Source organism: Acomys russatus, chromosome 22 (assembly GCF_903995435.1).
Source record: "Acomys russatus chromosome 22, mAcoRus1.1, whole genome shotgun sequence".
Lineage (NCBI taxonomy): Eukaryota > Metazoa > Chordata > Mammalia > Rodentia > Muridae > Acomys > Acomys russatus.
Genome location: NC_067158.1, coordinates 14650532 through 14674756, shown reverse-complemented (window position 1 = coordinate 14674756; position 24225 = coordinate 14650532). Strand labels below are relative to the sequence as shown.

At 45.1% G+C, this 24225-nt stretch overlaps 1 protein-coding gene across 1 annotated transcript in view; it reads left to right on the top strand.

Annotated features, from left to right (window-relative positions):
• Pkd1l1 (polycystin 1 like 1, transient receptor potential channel interacting) overlaps positions 1–24225 on the top strand; it is a 200447-nt gene that overhangs the window by 154147 nt on the left and 22075 nt on the right. Inside the window, exons 51-53 of the mRNA XM_051164713.1 lie at positions 12761–12825; positions 22216–22337; positions 23127–23203. Of these exons, the coding sequence (XP_051020670.1) occupies positions 12761–12825; positions 22216–22337; positions 23127–23203 (264 nt within the window). The remainder of the gene's footprint in view (positions 1–12760; positions 12826–22215; positions 22338–23126; positions 23204–24225) is intronic.

The window sequence follows — 24225 nt, the reverse complement described above, 5'->3', positions numbered from 1 at the left end:
GGGACATTGTATGTCCCAAGTGGGTGGGGACACTGTGTGTCATGAGTGGACATTGTGTGTCCTGAGTAGACAGGGATACTGTGTGTCCTGAGTGGGCAGAGACACTGTGTGTCCTGAGTAGACAGGGATACTGTGTGTCGTGAGTGGGCAGAGACACTGTGTGTCCTGAGTAGACAGGGATACTGTGTGTCGTGAGTGGGCAGAGACACTGTGTGTCCTGAGTAGACAGGGATACTGTGTGTCCTGAGCAGACACTGTGTGTCCTGAGTAGACAGGGATACTGTGTGTCCTGAGTGGGCAGGAACACTGTGTGTCCTGAGTGGGATGGGGATACTATCCATCCTGAGTGGACAGACAACACATACTGGAATCAGCAGCACAAGCAAGTGCCCTAATTTTTAAAAACAGTGGAGACAACCAAATTCCATCTCTGGCAACCAAATGTGACTTGGGTCCTCCATGTGTGAAGCATCATCTTTGGGCCTTGGTTTCCTCGATGTAGAGGTTGTGAAATACTTAGCTCTCTGTGTCAGATGCACTGAGAGCCTGCGGTCTCAGAATGTAATGGTTAACTAGCACTGGGCTGTTCTGGAGAACACAGTCATCTCCAAACTGGAGCCACCCACACAGTGGGAACTCACTAGTGTCACCTTATTTACCTGTGGACATTGGCCTCTTCTCCACCTGCACTTCACCCCCCTGCATACTGACAAAGCAGGCTGGGAGTGGGTGGGATTTCCTAGAAAGGCTGGCACAGGTCTGTGTATGGCACCTTCTGTGTACCTCAGCCATGATTCTGCCTGTATCCTAGGCCTATAGAAGGACACAGCAGAGAGCCAGGGCAGACAGGAAACTAGACGGTTTCTTTTTCCTTCTAAATGTCTTATGTACACAGACTTCCATCACCATTTAGTGGCTCAGAGCTGAAGTGACAAGTGACAAAACTTTCTGTCTCCAGCCCAAACAGCCCCCCCTCATCTCTGTCATCACCATGTTTAACGTGACCACATCTGGGAGGAGTCCTCTCCAGGCTCGTACTCACCAGCATGCCCATGGGCTTTGCTGAGGAACTCGGGTATGGACTCGTCCATCACTTGGTGACTATAGAAGGGCTCAACACAAACATACTCTGGATTAGGGGCCAGCTATTGTCCAAGGTAAACCTTAGGCCATACCGCATCAGCACACAGTTGCACATAATTTATGTGCCCGGTAGTTTAGTGTAGCTTTATATAATACTGTCCAATTCAATTATGCTTGTACAGAGAAGTGTGCCTTATCTGAATGGTGATTGTTACCAGAGCAAGCGCTCACGGGCCAATGTTACAGTCTCTTTTTAGTTCAGGGGACAAGCACCTATGAGGCCTCTTCAGAGAAAATCCAGTCCCTGATCTCAGAGGGCTGAGGTAGTGTAGGCTTTGAGTACACAAACAAGTGAGTGCCCTGGGGACTCACTCGTGCTATATAGGCTGAGCACTGACACAGCGTGAGGAAGGTAGGCCTGGGGGGTTGCTGTGTGCCAGCCTGCCTTGCCCTTCCTGCACTGATAAATCTGGAGTGCAATAGTTTGTTTAGTCAGCTTTGTAAGAATAAAACCTAGAGGTGAGAGACTGGAGAGATGGCTCAATGGTTAAGAGCACTGTCTGTTCTTCCAAAGGACCCAGGTTCAATCCCCAGCACCTGCATGACAGCTCACAACTGTCTGTAATAAAAATAGAATAAAAATGAATAAGGTTTTTAAAAAAAAAAAAAACCTAGAGGTGAGGAAGGGAAGGAAAGAAAAGACACAGAAGAAACAGCTTACAGGAAGAGCTCTGGGGACACAGAGACTGGGGTGCTGTGGGGAAGACAGGCACTGCCTCCTAGGACAGTCCTCAGGCTCCTGTGCCTGACATCTGCTTCTCACGTGGAAGTGTGCAGTGCAGAATGTGCACAGCTTCTCTCTCTCTTTCTCTCTCTCTCTCTCTCTCTCTCTCTCTCTCTCTCTCTCTCTCTCTCTCTCTCTCTCTCTCTCTCTCTCTCTCTCCTCTCTCTCGCTCTCTCCTCTCTCTCCTCCTCTCTCTCTCTCTCTCTCTCTCTCTCTCTCTCCTCAAATGGAAGAACTACCCTGTCTCTTCCTGTGCCCCAAAGTCACTCCTGGGCTGTGACAACATCTTTCAAACTTCTACTTCCTGCTCACACAGTCTCCTCCTGGCTTTGTGTGCAAATCTCCCTCTTTCAAGGTCATGAGTCATGTTAGATTAGGGCTTCCCTTATCGCCTCATCTTAACCTGATCATATCTGAAAAACCCTATTTCCAAAAGAAAACGCCTTTATGGCCACTGGAAAGTTGACTTATCATATCTTTCTCTTCCCTTCAGAATCTCGTGCCATTCCACTTGATAGAAACTACTAGAATAAATTCTTCCCTGAGTCACATACAATCCCAAAGGGATAAGAGAGAGACTTCCCCCCATGACTAGGACCTTACTGATCTATATTAACAGAAGCAGTTTACATTCTTCAAGATAAAGGATAAAGTCCTCACTGAATGGCTGGTTGCCATGTTGGAAGCCGGATGTGAAGTATGGCTTCGTTTCATGATTCTCTGTGGACCACTGCTGCAACAGTTAGCACTCCATCGTTTTTTTTTTTTTTTTTTTTTTTTTTTTTTTTTTTTTGGGTCAGCTGGGACACAGCAGAAAATTCAACAGTAGGTCAGAAATGGTAGTAACACATTTGGGCTGCATCTCAAGGTGTCATCTAAGAATTTGAGTTCAAATATCAGTGTGTCTTTTAGGGGACATGGTTTGGCCCATGGTGGCAGCACTCTACAAATAAACCAAACACACAAGCAACCATGATCAAGGCTTAACTGTGATCAGTCTCCTGGGCTCTGACTGCCTCCTGTGCTGCTCTACCTTCGCACAGAAAACCACGCCTCATTCAAGTGTTTGACTGCAGCTTCAGGGTGTCTTCCAAAGGCTCACAGGCTACAAGTTGAACCCCAATATGATGTCTTGTATAGACAGTTGGGGCCTCAGTGTCAGGAAGGATTAATGTGTTTCTCAAAGCAGCAATTCCTGCAAGAACGAGCACTTATAATAGAGCAAGTTCAGCTTGTACCACCATGTTCTTCTTACTTCCTCAGTCTCCACGTGAGCTCTCACAAATACACTCCTGCCCACTGGTGCAGCTGCTATGCTGTCCTGCTCCCAGGGGCCCTCACCAGGACACCAGTGACATGGTGTTTGGACCCTTCAGTCGCCAGACTCAAGAACCATGGAATTCTCTTTACACGTTGGCCCACTTTGTGTATTTTTATAGTAACACGGGCTACAGTTATCAGTTTGGAGGAATTCTTACAAAGCTTATCCTTGAAGAAAACACTGTCAAGAAGGCCATGGCCTGGGCCTGCCTTGCTCTGAACTCAGCTGGCGTAGACATTGGTCTCATTTGTTAAAATAAACAGAGCCTTGAGTTAAGTTAACATGCTGCCCTTGATGATAATTAGGTAAAATCATTTTGAGTTATGAGTAGGAGAGACTATAAAATAAGGGATGCTGAGCACGTGCCAAAGGAATTGAATAAATGTGTTTGAAGAGGTGAGCCATGCTCATATTTCACCGATCACAAAGGCACAGCAGGTGAGGCCCGGCCCACTAATGCTGAGGATCCAGGATAGGTGTTTTTATGTGTGCCTTGTGGATCAGATATCTAAGAAGATGTGTGTGTGTGTGTGTGTGTGTGTGTGTGTGTGTGTGTGTGTGTGTGTGTGTGTGTGATTTTAAATCTAGCTACCAAATATGGCATTTGTATTTCTGAGTCTCGTTCGTTTAACTTAACATGATTTCAACTTAAATTCGTTTTCCCAGATTCCAGAAAACTGTCATGACTTCAGTTTCCTTTACAGCTGTGGAAAATTCCATTGTATGTGTGCAACACGTTTTCTTTATCAACGCTCTGCTGATGGACATCCAGGCTGGCTCCATTTCCTGGCTGTTAATAATAATGGAGTTGTAAACATGGCTGTGAGGCATCTCTGTAACCTGTAAATTTACACTATTTTAGGTAAATACTCAGTGGCCTGCTGGGTTATATAGCAGTTATACTTTCAGTTTTTGTTTCTGGTTTTTTGTTTGTTTGTTTGTTTTTGTTTTAGTAACTTCAACACTGACTTCCATAATGGCTACACCACCGTGCATTCTCACCAGCAATAATCAAAGCCTTGTCTTTCCCATCATCCCCTTTACCCAGGAGCTTTTACTGAGAAACTGGTAGACGTGACCCAGCGGAATGTGGCATCCACATAAAGAAGGGGAATCATCTGAACTCACATGCAACCCTAATGAAAAATGGCACAATTCTTCTGGAGACTCATGGGAGGCAGCTACAAGCCATGAAATTACAGTGAAAGACCCAGAGACCGCGCACAGGAGTGACCATGCAAGGCAACAAGGATGCAAGACATCTGCATGAGAGACAACCCATAAGAAGGCTTTATGGTGGCATGACTAATGGAAACTACAGGGAATAAAATGACCCACAAACATCCGTGTTCACACAATGGAAGGCCAGGAAGGATGAAGAGGAGTGAAAAGCACGACACAAAACCACAAGGACAAACCTCACCAATGTGAGGTCAACCCTAAAAGCCTGATCAAAGGCTTTCTTACTACTTAATCCGCATAGCAGAAACTTCACAGGCAAGCAAACTCACTGGAAAGCAGCAGAGAGCGGCTCCGGTGGAGCACATGATATTGACGTTGGGACCCAAAAAATTAATGCTTCTGTAGACACAGTCACAAACCACTTATGAACAGTGCATGCACGGCCGATGAGCATTTATTTAGCTGCTGAAGTTCAATTCTTCCCCCCCCCCCACCTGATTTGCTCTTGTTGTTTTGAGACAGGGTGTCACTGTGTAGCTCAGACTGGCCTTGAACTCAACATGCAGGCCAGGCTGATCTGTTGCTGATGCCTTCAGAACCCTAAAATTACAGATGTGCAACACTGTGCATGACTCTGAGTTTCATTCCTTAAATGAGGCTTTAAACTTTAAAGCCAAGGACTTTGCTGCCAAGCTGCCTGGAACCACAGTGGGAGACTTGTTTGTATTACAATTACACTGCTGTACATGGGCTCAAAATTTAAAAGCTTTCTCTGCAAAACTTTGAATCCACCCCTAACTTATAGAATTAAAATGCTTCTAGCTTATAAATAGTCTGATTCCCTTCTAAGCTATAGCCACATTAAACAGAGACTTGCGAGACTTTCATTTGAGCAGTCTTTTTTTTTTTTAACTTAAAAATATTTTTAAAACATAAGTACATCTGGATCTTTTCATCGTAAGCAGTTCCTTTTCAAAATTGCCTTTTAAATGTCTTTATTCCCCAAGAAAGGAATTGGACCTCTTTGCTGCCTTTAACATTTGGAGAAAAGATGTTGAGTTAGCAAGTCTCGATGTATCTAGATCTTTGTTTTGTGATTGTAATTCTCTTTACTAACTCCCCGGTCCTTTGGCATCTAACATGCTTGTGTGTGTTCATGGAAGGTTCAGGTATGTGGAGTTATATGGGGGCGGGGAGAGAGCAAGGAGGGGTGGAGACAGGAGACTCCAAGAGCAGTGTCAGGATGGACACTTGAAAAGAAAGAGTTGTAATAATCTTCCCGGACTCCTGAGTTCTCCCTTCTCTGATTTTGATGGGATAATCGAAAATCCTACAAGCTGTTAACTGCATTTCATGACCACTGTCCAATTTGCAGGTGCTGTTTTACTCTTTCTGTCCAAAAGCCTTCCCCTACTTCCTGTGTGAACCCAGGATTTCTGCATTCTCTGAGCTAACTCTCCTGGGGTTCTGGGTGCAGCTCAGACAGGCAACTAAGACTCAAATAGGAGAGCCGCCATCTTCCCAGATCCACAGTCAAAGCAATGTTCTCTGGTCCTGACCCCATAAGAAATCTCTTCCATTAGCATTTAGCTTGGAAGTAGCCAATATTTTAAAATCAACACGCCTTATACCTGAGTTATTTGTTTGTTGGTTGGTTTTCTATATTCCTGTAGCTCAGTTATTGAATAAAACTCATTCACTCTTAGCTCCTCTCTCCTAAGCAAGAGCACAGTTTCTAAGAAATCTTTGGCCAGATTCTATTGCCTATAACCACATATTCTCCGGAATCTGTGTAGAGACACACCTCCACCACACCCTATTACAAACTCCTTGTTATGGAAAATTATAATGGATTCACTTCCTTATTTCTTCCAAGGGCAACCAAAAAGCTTAACCACTTTAGATAAGACATGATAGGGCCCTGCAGAGGAAAGAAGATAGATTGGCTAGAGTAAGATCCTGGGTCTCGAGGTGAATTCCTTGGAATTTCTTCTTGCCTACTATATGCCAGACTCAGGTGGGGGTCGGAGTAGGGGAGCCTGGGACACAGGGAGAAAAAAAGACCCAGAGGGGATATTCTCTGTAAACAAAGTACTAGTGGCAAGGCAGATTAGCAAGGTAGAAAGCAGAGACTCTCAGCTAACTGTCATACAAATATTTCATTGAGCAATTGCCTATGTACTCAGGAGAAATGAGAACAAAAAAACCAAAAAGCCACAGAAGAAAATAGAAAACATAAAGAGCCAAATGGAAGGTTCAGAACTGGAAAAAAATAAATACAATATCTGAGATTCAAAATCTTATGCCTGAGAAGGGAGAAGAAAGAATCGGTGAACTTACCTCCTCCCTGAGACGTAAGTTTGTAGTGCCCAGTGGTTCTCTGAACACTGCCAAGGGAAAAAAGCAACCAGTAATCCCACTCAGCTGTAAAGAGTGGCTGGCCAGGCAAGATGTCCTCAAAGGTGCAATAATTGGACTTAAAGCCCATTTAATAGAATGGAATTTATGCCTGGTACTGTAACCCTAACCAACTATGATGGGTAGCGAGGTCACAGGCCCTAAAAGAGAACCAAATACTGTTATTTTCCTACAGCAACCTAACTCCTTAGTGTATTCTAAATACTTATTCTTATAGTCCTAGATAATTTCTTATCCTTGATCAAAAAATATTCTTTTTGCAGGAGATGGAGACGATTACAGATATCGACAACTGGTCAAAATGCAGACAGTAAGCGGCCACTCATTGCCCCAATTGTTACATCTGCACACGAGCCCTACACTTAAGGCTCATGGAATATTACAGAAGAGGGAGGAATAAGGATTGTGAGTGCCAGAGGACCAGGACGTCTGCTGCTGGATACCATCTTCTAGACGTGACAAAGAAGCTACATACATAAAATCTCAACAATATGGTCATGTAAACAAGACCTGCACAGCGACACCAGTCACCCTGCCAACATGGATAGGGAAATTTCACAAGGCCCTAGTGCTAGGCAGAGAGCTATCGACCCTGATGATGGCTGAAAGGGGAAAGATTCTGTTTTCTCCATGGATGAGCACCAAGGTAGATTACTCCGTCCCTAGCAATCATCTATGACCTAAATTAGATTTCTATTAACAATGATATTCTTTGTAATTAAATAACAATATCAAAACTATTTTTTATAAAAAAAAAAAAAACCCAAGAACTATCAAAAAGTAATAGGGTCAAAGAGACAGTCTCAACACTGAGGCTTACATGCCTGTTGGCTTTGATCCATCAGCAGTGGCTAGTGGACACAGGTAAGTCCAGTGTTCTTACTCTGTGCCATGTGCCTCATGCTCCCTTCTCTTGCCAAGAGTGAATTTCCACTACCTCTCCTTGGAGACTGAGAGTGGGAAAGGCAGAACATGCTTGGGAAGTGACCTGAGGTCTCACAATAGTTCCTTAGCTAAAATGAATGTGTGTGTGCACACACACGCGTGCGCATACACATGCACTAACAAATGGCATGTCTAGAAAGAAAAACAAGCAGACACTAAGAGAACAGAGGGAATAAGACAGAGATAGGATTTGGCCCAGGAGCATCATGGTTTCCGCTCATGGTCATCCCTGCATGCTGGCCCCATCTCAGGACCTTCATGGCAAATCACATCCCACCATATGCAGAGTTGAATACTGTTTACTGCAGTGAGAACAGAAAAACACATTCATTACAATCCCAGTAAAAGTCCGGTTTCTGTGCTTAATTTCAAATAACAAGTTGATGCTGCCTGGTTGTTGTTCCGAATACTAGGGAAATGTGATCCCCTTACACTTTCCTAATGAGATTTCCTCCTGCTGGTCTATAACTCGTCCAGCAGAGCTTTCATTTTAATTTCCTCCTAATAGGGACATTCAAGAATTTGCCAGGTGATGGAGGGTTCAGACCCAGTTAGGCTGACAATCCTGGCTCAGATCATGCTCCCTATAGACTGACACATTAATTCAGATTATTACATCTTCCCAAACCAGAAGAGTACTGCACAGAGTAATCGGCTTATCCTGTACCATCTGGCTAGAGTGCCTTCAACTGGATCCGAGCTGCGGATGCGCCTGGATGGATGCTAAATGGTCCAAGCAACAAAGTGCAAGTTGGAAACCGGATTGGCTTTTGGGTAGAGTTGCAGTGTTCTCTGGTTTAGAAAGAAAAGAAAGAAAGAAAACAGAACTGGACAACAGTTCTGGTGTGAGCCAGTCATCTTGGGCAGAAGGAACTCAATTTATGTCCCCCCTGCTCCATGCCCCACAGTAAGGACTCTGACATTCTTACCACCTGCACACAAGGGTGCTCACATTACGAGCTGTTCTAAGGGTGAGGCGTTTTTACCTTTCCCATCTCACTTGATCAACTATTCCATCTTCCATGTAGACTTCTACGGACCTGTCCACGGATTCGAACTTCCTCATGTTCCCAGTGGAAAAGTAGAAATGTGATCCGAGCTGAACAGAGTGTGACCTGGCACAATTCTTGTATTGCATTCTGCCTGCTGTGTTCTGCTTGCTGAGGTCAGGTTTGCCTGCAGATGTGTCACCATGGAGGTACAGAATAGATGTTTCCACTGGCGATGGACAGCTGGCAGCTAGAGGGCTTTCCTCTCTCTGAATAGCAAATCCAAGATGCACATCTGTACACAGACGCCCTGAAGATGACCGAACACACCAGGAGCTGAATGTCCATCTCATTAGATGCCCAAATATATCCCATGTTGAGGCCTTGAGGGCTTGTCAAAGTTTGAGGTTTCTTGAAGGGCAACCCTCGTCATGAAAGCTTCTTGTGAAGCTACTGAGTTTCCCAAAGATGGCTTGTAGACACCTATAAGGATAAACAGAGAAGGGTTGACATCGCTAAGGGACTCCAGGTCCACCAGCATAGCTGTGTAAGGTGCTCCCATCAGCAGAACTGCAGTGCTCCCATCATCAACAGAACAGTAGAAGGTACTCCCATCAACAGAGCTGCAGGAAGCACTTTTGCCTTGCTAAAGGGGCAGGTTGCTCACCTTCCTACCCTCTACACCATCCAAACCTCAGCACCTCAAAGTGAAGAGAGGGTGGAGACTGTCCATCACATACCCTGCACCCTGGTGGACAGTTCATACTCTCCTCTGACCTGTCACTCATAGGGCTTTTCATATTTTCACACTGCACTCACGCTCACTGATGCTCACCCCCGGCGCTGGGAATTCCAGGGTGAAGCCTGGGTAGGCCTGGAGTGCAAGTCCCATAGCTTCAACTCTCCCTCTTTGTCTCAAGATCAAAGGAAAGGGGAGAGACTTCTGGTAATTCTCATCCATTGGCAAAGACCTGCTTGTATGAAAAATCTCAGGTTACTTGAAATCTAAGCAGTATTAAAAGCCTCCCGATGACTTCGTCACTGAATAGTTTAAATGGCATTCTTCAAAGGCTTCCTGTTGTCCTGCTGCTGGGGACTTTTTAATCCGAGCTCTGTGGGTTTCTACTTTGGGCTTTGCCAGCTGCACAAAGAAGTGGAGCTGAGTACTGCCTAGACATGTGAGGTTCTGTTAGTAGACACAGGACATTTCTGATCACTCCTTATCACGCACCCCCCCACTCTTTCCCATCTGCCTGGGATCCCCTTCCCCTCTTCCATTGTTGTTAAATTATCAATATTGCCTAATAATTGCCCCATGTCTAGCACCACTTGTTGTTGTTAATTTACCAGTACGTCTAATACTGTTTTTTAATCAGGCCTATAATTATTATTATGGCAGTATAACCCGCTAGCAACCAGTCAAGGCACAGACACTTGTTATATTTTAAAATAGCCTTAGTTAATCTGGGGCAGGGCAGATATTAATCCTCTAAACTACTTCCCATTGTAGGGCCGGTATCCCCCACCTGCCCCAATCCCATGCCATCTGCTTCTATTAATGTATATCAAGCTACCTCCCACCCATAATCCCATATACTTGCTAATGTTCTTCGTCTGGGCCAAATCTTCCATCCACAATGGCCATGTGCTTCTCCTCCTTTAGTGGCCTTCTTCTTCTCTTTTCTCCTCCAGTCTCTCCTCCTTCCCCAGATTCTCTCTGTCGCCACAAGACCGGGAACTTTAGCCACGCCTATCGCGTTTGTCCTACCCAGGTGTGACAGCTTTTTATTCATCAGCATCAAAACACATCAGACCACCATTCTTCAGCTTCCCAGAGCAGACAGCAGCAGCAATATCCAGCGCTCCCCCAGCTCACTCCATGCCCTGCCAATAGGAGACACCAGCAAACCCAGAAAAGTGAAGCCAGGAAAACAGGAATCTGATCCAGCTGAAGAAGAGAGTAGCCTACTATTCATCCCCCTGAGAGTCTGACAAGATTCACATAGCCTTCAAGTCCACCAAGACATCTCCCATGCGCACAGATCGTAAATCCTATCAATACTAGGTCATCATTGTGCCCAGACCCTATTATGGCCACTTGTGTGCTGGAGGGAAAACAAAGTAAGAGCCTTCCACTAAGACAGAAGGGGCTAAAAATGGAAGAAAGGGGCAGATCTCAGATCTTAGGAAACACAGCGCCAGAGACTTTGAAACGGAAGAGTGTCTGAAGCAATAGAAAGACCCCGCAGCAGGAGGAAGGAGTTGTGGATGTAGCGAGCTGGAGCCCACACAGACATTATCAAAACCCTTAGCTCTCAGTGGCAAGAGGGAATCTGTATGGATACCCAGTGAGTGCTCCGCTGGCTGCTGCTGATCTTGACGATCCTGACCACGATAATAACCCTTCTCTCCCAATAATAAGATTAATAATAATCAGTACTTGGATACTTGAGATGATTACCCAGCATGCAGTGGTGGTCACAAACAAAATGTCATGTCAAGCCAGAGGTCTGTAACTTGGGACCATCTCTCCTCTTAGATCTGGCCTTAAGGTGACCATAGGGGTAACAGAAGTGAACTCAACTCTTTTAGGGAGACACAGGCCAGCTACAACTTCAGCGTCTATTTCATCACATCCCTAGCCTTTGCCAGGTGTGACCCGTCTTCATTCACAGCTGGGCTATGTGGTCAGGGGTCACACGGTTCATCCATGTGCCAATGTGCCACTCGGAAACTGCACACTACCAAGGGGACCCACAGTCCATCATAGCCTCTTCCAGGAACCCTCTTCATCATGTCCCTCATGTCTGAGACTCATGCCATAAATTGCCGATGTCACCACAGCTTTGTAACCCTCTGCAGGGAACTGATTGTGCATTGCTATGTATGAGCAGTTATGGACCGCAACTGTGTTACCAGCACAAGATAAATGAGAATTGGGAAAAAAATTTTTTTAAAAATTGAATTTGAGGCTGGGAGGTATTAATTACTCAGATTAGTTGTTGACTTGGAGGACAGTGGAAGGTGAGCATTTGAAGGTGGGGCTGGAGTTGGCCATGTTGGCCTGGTTTCCTGGCCTCTCCTTTTCCTACAGCACACGACACAGCATTCTTTCTACTTCTCGAGAGATAAAGAAGGAAAAGGAAAAGTCACACCCAACAAAATTTTATGGCAGATCTGAAGTGAAAGTGCTGGGGACAGACATTCTGGGAAGGAAAGGCTATTGCCTCATGAAAGAGCTGATTCCTCTTTCTATCTCTTCAACATGGGTTTAGATCCACCATCCTGAAAGGTGCTCCTTTAGTCAGATGATTGACTGGACCGGCAGGATTAACTGTTGTTGTTGTTGTTGTTGTTTGGTTTTTTGTTTGTTTATTTGTTTTTTGGGACAGGGTTTCTCTGTATAGACTTAGTTGTCCTGGACTTGCTTTGTAGACCAGGATGGCCTTGAATCCATAGAGATCTGCCTGCCCCTGCCTTCTGAGTGCTGGGATTAACAACTTTTAAGGGACCAAACAGGGGCACATTTCCAACTAGACATAGGTTCCCTCATTTTGGCTAAAAAGTGACAGCTTTTCCCTTAATTGCCCTTCAACACAACTTACTAATAGGAACCAGAACACTGGCAAAGACATTTGTTATCCAAGCCTTGGTCAGGAGGCAATGAAGTTTTTTGAAACAGGATTCTTTGTGTAGCCTTGGCCAATACTGGACTCGCTTTGTAGACCAGGCTGGCCTCAAACTCACAGAAATCCATCTGTCTCTGCCTCCCAGAGTGCTGGGATTACAGGTGTGTGCCACTGCACCCAAGAACCATAGGTTCTTAACTGAAGAGGATCTTGCCCCATGGCACACTTACAATATCTAGAGACTTTACGAGTGTTGCTCTGTCATCTGCTGCATAGAAGCCTAGGGAGCTGTGGCTTTTTTTCCATCTCAAAGAAAGTCTCTACAGCAGAAAAATAACCAGATGGAAAGACTTTGCTCCAAAGCAATGAAATGCAGCCATCAGTGTCACCAGACTGTGTTCATTCCCAGGTCTCCTCACTGAGGAGTGAGAAACTGCACCTCAATGCCCTTAAAGGGAAGTACGGCTGGTCTGGGTAAGCGGCTGGGAGAAGTGTGTGTGTGTGTGTGTGTGTGTGTGTGTGTGTCACTTCTATGCAAAATTGTAAGCACACAGTAAGAAGTATAAAAAGAAAAAGAAAAGAAAAGAAAAGATCTCCTTGCAGCTCCTCAGCCATGAAGGCAAAGGCAGTTTCTATGCAGATGCTGGAGCCCAGAAAAAGAAGCTGCAAGCCAGATCCTTGCACAAGGAACAGCTGTCCTGCTCAGGCACCAGCCCTTGGATGATTTTGCCAGTGTGTGAGAGATAAACACTGAGAGTGGAAAGACACAAAGAGCTGGGAGATGTTAGTTAGCTGGCGCAGCAGAGCTCAGCTTCCTCAGAGCAACACACAGACCGAAGAGGACATGGGCCAGCTTTCCAGACTGCTCCCTCAGCTTCCCGTGACACCAGCCACATTGTGTAGTTTCACGGGCATGAATGTGACTCAACCCAGCATAAGCGAGACTCGTTACGCTATCTCCAGGCTCTTTCCTGTCTATACCTGACGGTCGCCTTCACGCCTCACACAGAAAAGAAGAAAGTGAAAACCTACCTTAGGGATAAGCAAGGCCCAAGGACTAAGAGGCCCAGACAAAAACAGCCAGGAAGCCCTGGACCAAGCCTGAGCCCTTGGAGGACGTCAGGATGGAGGACAATCTGCTATTTCCTTCATCCTCCTGCCATGTTACGAGGAATGACAGAAATGAATTTCAAACAATAAGGGCTCGTATTTAATTATTATGATTTATTAGCACCGAGTCCACGAAACAGTCCCTGGACATGACATTTCTCATTCCGCAGCGCGCCTGTAAGTCTGCAGAGCCTCCTGCTGCATCTTAAGCAGTTCTTTTCATTATTGTCATCATTATTATTTATACCAGCCCGGCCAGGGGGTAGGAGGGTAACTCCAGAAAGTTCGCAGCAAGTTCAAGGCTTGGTCACAGGCCTTGAGAGTATCTATGGCAATCAGAAGAGGGCCTTGGAGCTGGGAGAGAGGATGCAGCTGCTGCCTGAGGGTCTCAGGGACCATGGCCATTCATCTAAGTATCCCCAGGGACTGTGGCCATCAGTCTGAGGGATCCAGGGACCATGGCCATCGGTCTGAGGGCTCCGAGGATGGAAAGGTAAAAGTTCTGTACTTTCTTCTTTCAGCAACAACAACAACAAAGCAGTGAGCTACAAATGACTATGCAACTTACTATTCTCACAAGTTTTAATTGCACAGAACAAGTCATGTACTTACACAGCTAGACATTACCATTAGGCGCCAGAATCTTTTCATCTTGTAATGCTGAATAGTTATGACTCTCTCGGTATTATGAAGCACTTTAAGATGTGCCCAGAACCTCCCCATCTTCCCATTTCTCCTTCAACAACTGCAGAGCCCACCCGGTGGGTGCTTTTTAGACACACTGTTTGGAGCTGGCCCATTGACACACTGCCTTGGAATAGAATGCTCATGGAGTCCCACAGCTGCATTCCTAGCAGAGCAGTCACACTGCACCACATTAAGACAATACGCCATACTCAGGGGGGAACCGTGGCTATAAATGCATAAGAAGCAGGGGTCCTGGGTCCATCAGACGCAGCTCGTAGCATGAACTGTCACTTCCTCTCCCTTCAGCTAGGAGGTCACTGGATGGGAAGCAGGGAATTCTGAAAGAGAAGATGGCTCCAAAAGCTCACCTCTGAGTCTGGGAAGTTATGATATAGCCCTGTACCCCTAGGCTGGGTACTGAATCCCAGAAGACTGCTGTCCACGCGGAGCTCGCAGCTAGTTACAGAGGGCACTGTCATGTCGTCACAGCAGCAAACACTTTTGGGTCACTCCATGCTTTCCAAGCACTAGACATGTTTTTAGTGATGGTTAGGTATCTAGGTGAAGTGCACCATCATCAAGTACAACGCAGTAGGCTGTAGTTGGTTCACAAGACTATGCCATCATCACCGCCCGACAGCAATATGTTCTCATCACACAAAAGCAGCCCCATGCCCGACAGCCCGTTCACCCCATTCCCATTTCTTGCCACAGTAGATTTGTCTACTTTCCGCCATTGATAATTTGCCTGCTCAGGCCACTTCCTGTAAATGGAACCATTGTTAAATGTGGTACACTCACTTAGCATGTTTCAAAGGCTGACTCCTGTGATGATGATGATGTCAGTATTTCACTTTTCTTTGTGGCTGAATAACCTCCTAGCATACAGACATGACGTGTGTTCTCATCAGCTGAGAGGTATTTTTTATTTCAACCTTTTGGTCATCATAAGTAATGTTGCCCAACACCATCATATAAAGCTTTGTGCATACATGATTATGTATATATGTGGACGTGAGTGGTATATGGATGTATGTGTGTGGTATATGTGTGTACATGTAGCTGATGTGTATGTGTATATATGTTTCCCAGCACGTGTTCATATGACTTTGATCACAGCTGGCTAGTGGATGAACGTGCCACACACATAAACCACACATGCGCACATGTATGCACATAGCATATATATGTGTACACACATTTTCATCAGAAGGCTTGGAACAATATTTGTTATAATTTCCTCTGTATTTGCCTCGTTTCTGAGGATGCTGAATATCTCATTTGCATATTTCTTTTGGAGAAATGCCTACTCGGGTCTTTTTTTGTTTTGCTTTGTTTTGTTTTTCGAGACAGAGTCTCTCTATGTAGCTTTGACTGTCCTGGACTCGATTTGTAGACCAGGCTGGTCTCGAACTCACAGTGATCTGCTTGCCTCTGCCTCTGGGGTTAAAGGCATGCGCCACCATTCCTGGCCTGCCTACTCAGGTCTTTTGCCTACCTTTCAATTCTATTTATGGACCAGTTACATGAGTTCCTTGAATATTCTGGAAATTAGAGTCTTATCTGACCTATATAGATAGAGATGTGTTGCAAACATTTTTTTTCCATTCCTTGGATTCTCTTGAGCTATCCTTTGGTGCACAAATGTATTTAATTGTAGGGAGCTAGAGATATGGTTCAAAGTTGAAAGTACCTATTGCTCTTGCCGAGGACCAAGGTTTAGTTTCCAGAACCACAGGGTGGCTCACAATCATCTACAACTCCAGTGTCAGGAATCCAACTCCCTCTTCTAACATCTAAGGGCACCAGACACACACATAGTACACCTATATACATGCAGGCAAAACACTCATACATATAAAAAAATAAATCTTTTTAAAATATTTAATTTTAATAGAAACTGTCTCTTTTTATTTGGTTCCTTTTGGTTTTATTTAATTTTTCGGTCATTTGTTTTTTTGTTGTTGTTGTTTTTGTTTTTTTAAACATCATGTTAAGGAAGTTGTTGCCAGATGCAATGTGGTGATGACTAAGGCCTGAGTTTTGCTCTAGAAGTTAATGTCCCTCATGGATCTATAAACCGTTTTGAGTTAGCTGTGTATGTTGTAAAGAGGCAGATAGAGCTTCATTCTTCTGCATGTCTCTCCTGCTCGCTGCACCATTGGTTGTAAGGACCATCCATTCCCTTCTGCCCAGTTATGATATGTTGACCATAGACACACAGGCTTGCTTGGGGCCCAGGAGCTATTCTGGGCATTTTCACCTTACAGGATTCCTATGCTGATTAATCAGAGAAAGACAAAAACTCTGTGTGATCTGAGTTTTAGACCCAGCAGAAGGCTCCTCCACTCTGCATAATTAGGTCAAGGCTATTTCAGAACCAAGAGATTTGTGCTCAGAGAATAGGGATGTTTAAGGTTGTCTCAGAAACACCAGCTGATTCAGTTTGGCAAGAAAGATAGATATCAGAAACAATGTAAAAATACCATATTAGAGGGCTAGAGAGATGGCTTGGCAGTTAAAAACGTTTACCACTCTTCCAGAGGACCACAGTTCAGGTCTCAGCCCCCACATGGTGGCTTACAACCATCTGTAACTCCAGTTCCAGGGATCGAATGCCCTCTTCTGGCCTCTGAGAGCACCAGGCACACATAGTACACACATACATGCAAGCAAAACACTCATGCACATTAAAAAAAAAACTTTTAAAAACTATTATTTTAATGTTTCTAGATAATAACTGCCTAAAAACTTTAACATGATCAAGGCAAGATTCAGAGTCTCATTGGTTGCTATGTAAATATTTGGACAATAAATGATTTTCCTATATCCATCACAATGAACAAAAGAGCATCAGTTTTGAAACTATTCCACTCACAATAATAAGAAAAATATAAAATACTATGAGCAGTTAAAAAGATTTACAGACAACATAAAGAGAGTAACTTGGTGACTAGGCAGTGGTTTTAAAGTCAGTGCTACAGCATGAGCCAGATGGTGTTCTGCAGCTTTGTGAGCCATGTGATCTGTCTCTGCCTCTCACTCCTGCCTTTACAGTACACAAACAGCCAGAGCCAAAGCATAAATGAATGAGGGCAACTGCATTCCAGTAAAGCTTTATTTATATAAACAGATGGGGAGGGGACAACTTGTCCCATGGGATGTGATTTTTTTCAGCTCAGCCTCTGCTGTTGTCTTGGTTTTCTACAATGAGCATGATGCTGCTTCTAAGTTGTTCCATCTCTTGAAATATTTCCTGGAGATAAATGATTGAAACTTGGATTACTGAGCCAAGGAGTAAGCATAAAGTACTGATGTCATGGGTAGATGTTGACAAACTGCAGCCTAAGTTACTATTCATGGGAATAGTCATTCCATAGAGGCAAGTATTAGAGACATCATTTTAAAACTGTTAAATAAAGCTTAGAAATCTCAAGGAGTGGGTGGAAGAGAGGGCCCAGTGGCTAAGGGTAGATACTGCTGTTCTGGAAGTCCTAAGTTCCATTCCCAGCACCCACGTCAGGCCTCTCTCCCAACCACCTGTAATTCAAGCTCTGTGGAATAAAGCACCCTTTTCTGGCCTCTGCAGGCACTGTGCTCATATACACACGCTCTTCCAGTTCTTCCCACATCCCATACATATATACACAATTAAAATGAAAACAAAATATTTTTTAAATTTTTGAGATGATAATATAATTACATTTCTCCTTTTCAACCCTCCCATATACCCTTCCTTGCTCTATTTCAAAATCATGGCCTCTTTTTTTTCATTGATTATTATCACATGCGTGTGTGTGTGTGTGTGTGTGTGTGTGTGTGTGTGTGTGTGAGTATATGAGTGTGTTTATGTATCCCTAAAAAGAAGTTGCTCAGTCTGTATACGTGCGTTCAGGACTAGCCATTTGGTATTTAATAAACCAATTGGTATAGTTTTCCCTGGGGAAGACCATTTCTCCTACTCTCAACATTCCTTAGTTGTCTGTTGTAGAAGAATTTTAATCCAGCATCATGGCTGCTCTGGCAAAGAATCACATTCTAAGACCTGGGAGTGTGAAATTCTGCTGTAATACAGACACGCCCTTAGTATATACATTTAATCCCTCTGGATGAAATTTAGTACACACTTTTAATTCCAAACAATCACATCTAGTTGAGGGGCAGACAAAGTGACAAATCAGAGAAAGATTTGACCGACTGTCAGAGGTAGGATACACCCAGCTTTCACAAGAACAGATACTTAAGAGCAGTGAGGCGGGGTGATGGTGCAGCTTGGTGAAGTTCAGTTGAGTGCAGTTGAGTTCATGCAGTTCAGTTCACGGAGTTGAGGGACACTTTTTTGAAGCAGAGCAATTCAGTGAAAAGCCAGTTTGAATCAGTCAGCTTGGCAAGGAGTTTTGAGCCAGAACAGCTCAGTTGAAACAACCAGCCAGAGCTCAGAAAGAACTAGAAAGGTTCACACTTCTTCAGCAGTAAGTCTCAGAGGCTGAAAACATTATAGGCCTAGGTTAGCAGATAGAGGCTGGAAACTGAAGCCTTCAAGGTCCGGGCTTGCAGAAGATTAGATTGTATGGAAGATAGACACTTCCAGCCCTAGGCCCATGGCTAGTTAGATATGAAGGCTCTGGGCTCAGCCCAAACCATGCATTAGTAGAACTTGGGGACAGATCTCATCTCATCCCCTCTTCTGAGGAAATAAAAACAATACTCACAGTCTGTAGTTCTTTGAGTGGAGTGGATGCCTCATGGGCTCTTCCTTGTCCACTTTGGCATGTGTATTGGTATCATCCTTGTTCAGCTTACATTTGGCCGGCCATGATAGTAAGTCTAGCCTCTGACTGTAGGAGGCAACCCAGTCTCACATAAAACTTCCTGCCCCGACTTCCATAGGGTTCCCTGGTCCTTAGGAGTCTTTTATATGAATGCATTGGAACTGGTTTCTACAACTCTTGATTTTGATTGGTTGTGATTTTCTGTAGTGTTTTCCATCTGTTGCAAAGAGAAGTTGTCTTGATTGGGATCATAATTACATTGATCTGTGATTATGAGGACAAATATTAAGATTATTATTATCAGAGATTATCCAGGGCTCTTCTCTAATACCCACACTTCACTAGCCTTGGGTATGTGGCTAGGTTTCCAGTGCCAGACATGGTTTCTTTCTTAACTCCAATTAGAGAGCTGTTGGTTACTGCCAAGGTATGTGTGCCAATACTACACCCTTATGGTGCCATGCGGGCCACTGTTGAGGTTCATTGGCATTATAGCTGGGAAGCTTACATGGTACTTTCTGGTACCATGAAAGTTAGTCCTCATAGAGGGAAGAGTCAAGTCAACTCCAGCTTAGAGGCCTCTGGGTCTTATGTTTGAAAGTACATAAGTTTGTACATGGTACCCTAGCCACAGTGTTGACGTGAAAGCTTTGGCTGGTTGCTTGTTTGCAGGCAGGTGTCACTACATTATTTTAACTGATCTCAAAGTCCTGGGCTTTAGGAAATCCTTTTGTTTCTGCTCCTAAATAGCTGGGAGTACAAGGGGGCATGGCACCTTGAAAGTAGAAGAACTAAAAGAAAATGTGTTGTGGCTTCCCTCTGAATTACATCATATCGCCTATCTGCAGACTTTTCAAATAATTTGGTTCTTGTGAGGCTGTTCTGATTTTCATTGGTACAGTGAAATACCAGAGGCAGTGCAACTGTATTAAAAAAAAAAAAAAAAAAAAGAGGATCGTTGAGCTTACCGCTCTGAATATATCAGAGCAAGAAAGGACCGGGCATTAGCTCAGTTCTGATAATGATCATCTTGCTGGCTGGAGTCTTGGGGTGATAAAAAGCATCACTGGGCAAGAGATAAGTGTGTCTGTGTGCACTGGTCCCTCTCTCCTTGTGAAGCCGTCTGATGGAGTCCGCCCGGATGACCCCATCTAAGATGAATCTTTTCCCATGGCTCTGCTCTCACTCTAGTGGGCTTGAGTTTCCATCCTCTTGTTATATGACCATCAACATCTGGTGGGGGTGATTACAGTCCTGAGTGAACTCAGCAGGCAGAGGGAGCAGTGGGTGTTCTAACCATAGTGTGCGCTATTTAAAGACGGTCTTTTAATGTTTATTTTTAAGTGCCTACTTTGAAGGTCTTAATTTGGCCAAGATGGAGAGTTTTAGTTCTGTGGCTGTGAAGATTTTGAGCATGATGGAAGTCAGGATTTCCCCAGCAGTGTCTCCTGAGAGTTTTCAAGGCACTTCCCAGCCCTGCTCTCCTATTCTTGGTCACCTCTGGAGAGTCCTGCTCCCAGTGGCTATCAACCAGTAAACCCCAAACTAACAGATGGCTGAAAACCCTATCCTAAGTTCACGGGTACCACTTACCTCATGATACCATCCATGTACAGCTGCTGTATCTCACCATCTCACACAATGGTTTCCATGTCCCAGACACCATTTTAAGTGTAATTACTGGGATGCTATCTTTTTTTTTTTTTTTTTTAGTTTTTTGAGACAGAGTTTCTGTGTTAGCCTTGGCTATCCTGGACTCATTTTGTAGACCAGGCTGGCCTCAAACTCACAGCGATCTATCTGCTTCTTCTGCCTCCAGAGTGCTGGGATTAAAGGCGTGCGCCACCACACCTGGCCTCCTATCTTTTTTTTTTTTTTTTCAGATTTATTTATCTTATTATGTATACAGTGTTCCATTTGCATGTATGCCTGCACACCAGAAGAGGGCACCAGAACACATTATAGATGGTTGTGAGCCACCATGTGGTTGCTGGGAATTGAACTCGGGACCTTTGGAAGAGCAGCCAGTGCTCTTAACCTCTGAGCCATCTCTCCAGCACTGGAATGCTATCTTGCTACGTAGTTAAAGTAAGAGAAAGTATTGGTTATTGCATTGAGAACTTGTCTCTTTCAAATAAATGGGTGACTGAAAGTGACTCCAAGTTAGTGTTTAGCCGTACAGCCACAATACTTTGCTTGAAATAAACCAAAGAGGCCGAGCATGGTGGCGCATGCCTTCAATCCTAGCACTCAGGAGGCAGAGGCAGGTGGATTGCTGTGAGTTCAAGGCCAGCCTGGCCTACGAAGTGAGTCCAGGACAGTTAAGGCTACATAGAGAAACCCTGTCTCAAAACAAAAACAAACAAAAAAGAACGAAAGAAAGAAAGAAAGAAAGAGAAAGAAGCCAAAGAGATTTTAAGCTTGTAAGATTATGGCAGAGAAGTCTGAACTGTTCAACATCCATGAGAAGAATTTCCCCACAGAGCTAACAGCAAACCTTACCTAAGTCAAGGGGTTGTCATAGTTACTGGCTTCTTAACCCATTTAGGTGGAAACCCACGTAAGGACTCTGTGGGGGACTGAGGCTAATGTGACTGTGAGGTTATCTGCTGGACCAGGAGCTGCTCTGAAGATCACCAGGGCTCCCAGCCCCCATATTCTCTGTCTACGGAGGAGACTGTCTACAGCCTCAGGCACCCTGAGTACAGTTTTGTCTGTAGCATCTCTGGCAAGAAGAGCAGCTAGCCAGCTATGATTTCAAAGGGTAATTTATCTCCAGCCTATTCCATGTTTCGGAGTGCATCCTAGATATTTTTTAAACCTATGACACATTATATTGCTTAGCTGGATCCAAAGACTGTGATTAGGCTATTAGGCTGGCTGCCCTGGGCCACCACTACCCCCTAAACAGTGTAAAAACAGACAGTGTCTCTCTGTCTCCATCTTATTAGCTCCCTGGGAGGTTCCTATTTTCTTTTCTGTGCTGGGAATTGGGCCTAGCTTCAACAATGCTAGGCTGGACCCCTTCAGTATGCCATGAAGTCACACCTCAAGCCCTCCTCAGGAAACTTCTAAGAAGCACAGATCTACAAGCCTCCCTGTTACACTTAGCATTTGGGGTACACCCTCCTGGGGCTCGCTTAGCGTCTCCAGGTCTTGGACTATTCACCAGGGATGTGTTACTCACTGCCATGGTGCCCACTGGCCTCCATTAATGCTGAGAGTCTGTGCACTCCAAAGTAAAAACAAGACTATAGAACCGGAAAGGCTCCTCGGACTTACGTTGCCCCTCCAGCTGCAGGCACACATCCTCTCCGAGCCTCCCTCAGCTTTGCTGCAGCCACCTACCACCAGTCCCTGCATACAGAGACTATGTCATCAAGACCGAGGTGGCCAACCTACAAGAAGAACATTATGGTGAGTAGATCTGGGCCCAGGGGTCCTGCTCAAACTATGGCATCAGCCAAGGACAATATGTGCAGTAAACTTTGAAACCCTACCCAGATCTAGCCAATGGACAGGACATTCTCCACAGTTGAGTGGAGAGTGGGGTCTGACTTCCACATGAACTCTGGTGCCCCATATTTGACCATGTCCCCTGGATGAGGAGGCCTGGTGGCACTCAGAGGAAGGATAGCCTGTTACCAAGAAGAGACTTGATCCCTATGAGCATATACAAGGGGAGGAGGTCCCCCTCAGTCACAGTCATAGGGGAGGAGAGTAAGGGGAAAGCGGGGAGGGAGGGAGGAATGGGAGGATACAAGGGATGGGATAACAACTGAGATGTAATATGAATAAATTAATAAAATATATTTTTAAAAAAGACTGAGGTGGCTAAGGCAGAAAATGAGAAGAGAGATCTGAATGGCACAGAGTGAACTAGTTTCACTGAATGGATGAAGGGCTCTGTCTGTGGGACTTACGACAGGTCGGCAAGAAGCCTTGCCAGGAGGACAGCCCCTCAAGGCTGCCTGCATCTCCTCTCTTTCCACAAAAAGCAGACCTCTTTGGAGCAGAGTGACTAAGGTCTCGTCTCCCCATAGATTCTGCCTGGCCTAGAAAAAGCCTCATAGTACTCAATGAATGTGGACTGAGCAGTTCCCAAGTGATGGGGCTGGCCCATCTGTTTCTCCAGTGGACTTGGAGGACAAGCCAGTGCCCCACCTCCTTCCCACCTGCTTGCTCCCCCATACCCTCTCTCTCTAGGTAATGTGGCTGCCCCTCCACCTGAACCTTCTATGGCTTGGCATGTGACCTTGAAGATTCTCATGCAGTCTGTCCAGGTGAGTCTCCTAATCAAAGAGGAGATGGACCCATTTATCCTTCTTTGGAGTGATTTTGTGTGGCCATCTGCCCTCACTTTCCCTCGAGCAGGCCTGGGCACTACTGCACTTCAGTGTGTTGAGTCGCTGGAGGCAGCCCCCCCTCCCATAGACAAGCCACCGGAATTAGCTGAGCAGGGAGGGAATACAGATAATCTCTGAAGTTAGAGAAAAGTAGTCATGGGCCGCAGAGGATGACAAGCATCCTCTACCCAAAAGGTGCTGTCAAGGGGTCCCTGACACCAGGAAGAGACCCACTTAGAAAGAAACCCAGCTGTGACCAATCAGGACAAGACCAAGGAGGACACAGGCCGGCCCTGAACCAGCAATACAGTTAAAAAGACATCTCCATAAATCCATGCACTGTGGCTGCCCCTGTCAACAGACCAGTCACCCAAGCTGGAAGCAGTCATCCACATTTAAAACATGACCAGGCTGGGCAGTGGTAGCACACACATTTAATCCCAGCACTTGGGAGGCAGAGGCAGATGGATCGCTGTGAGTTCGACACCCAGCCTGGTCTACAAAATGAGTCCAGGACAGTCAAGGCTACACAGAGAAACCCTGTCTCTAAAAACCAAAACCAAATAAAACAAAAAAAAAAATGCTACGGTGATTTTCACCGCACAGGTTTGTCTAGAGCAGATATTCAAGAAAGACGATGATGATGTCACCCATCTTGGCTGCTTAATGTCTATGAAGTGTGAAGAAATGGGATTCTGTTTAAGAAAAACAGTCACTGTGACTTGTGGCTTGGCTGGAGTGCAGTCTCTCCACTTTCCTTAACGCCTTTCCATCTGCTGAAATCGCATGTTTGCATCCGGGCATCTTCTGAACTGGTGGCCCCAGACTCCCATCTGCCACTCCTCCCTCTGCTCTCACAGCCCTGTGCGGAGGAAAAGATATTCAGGTCCGCCTCTGGGCTTCTTTCTGTCTGTCCGCTATATTTTACAGGAGCATCTTGAGGTCCTATGCTGCCCTTT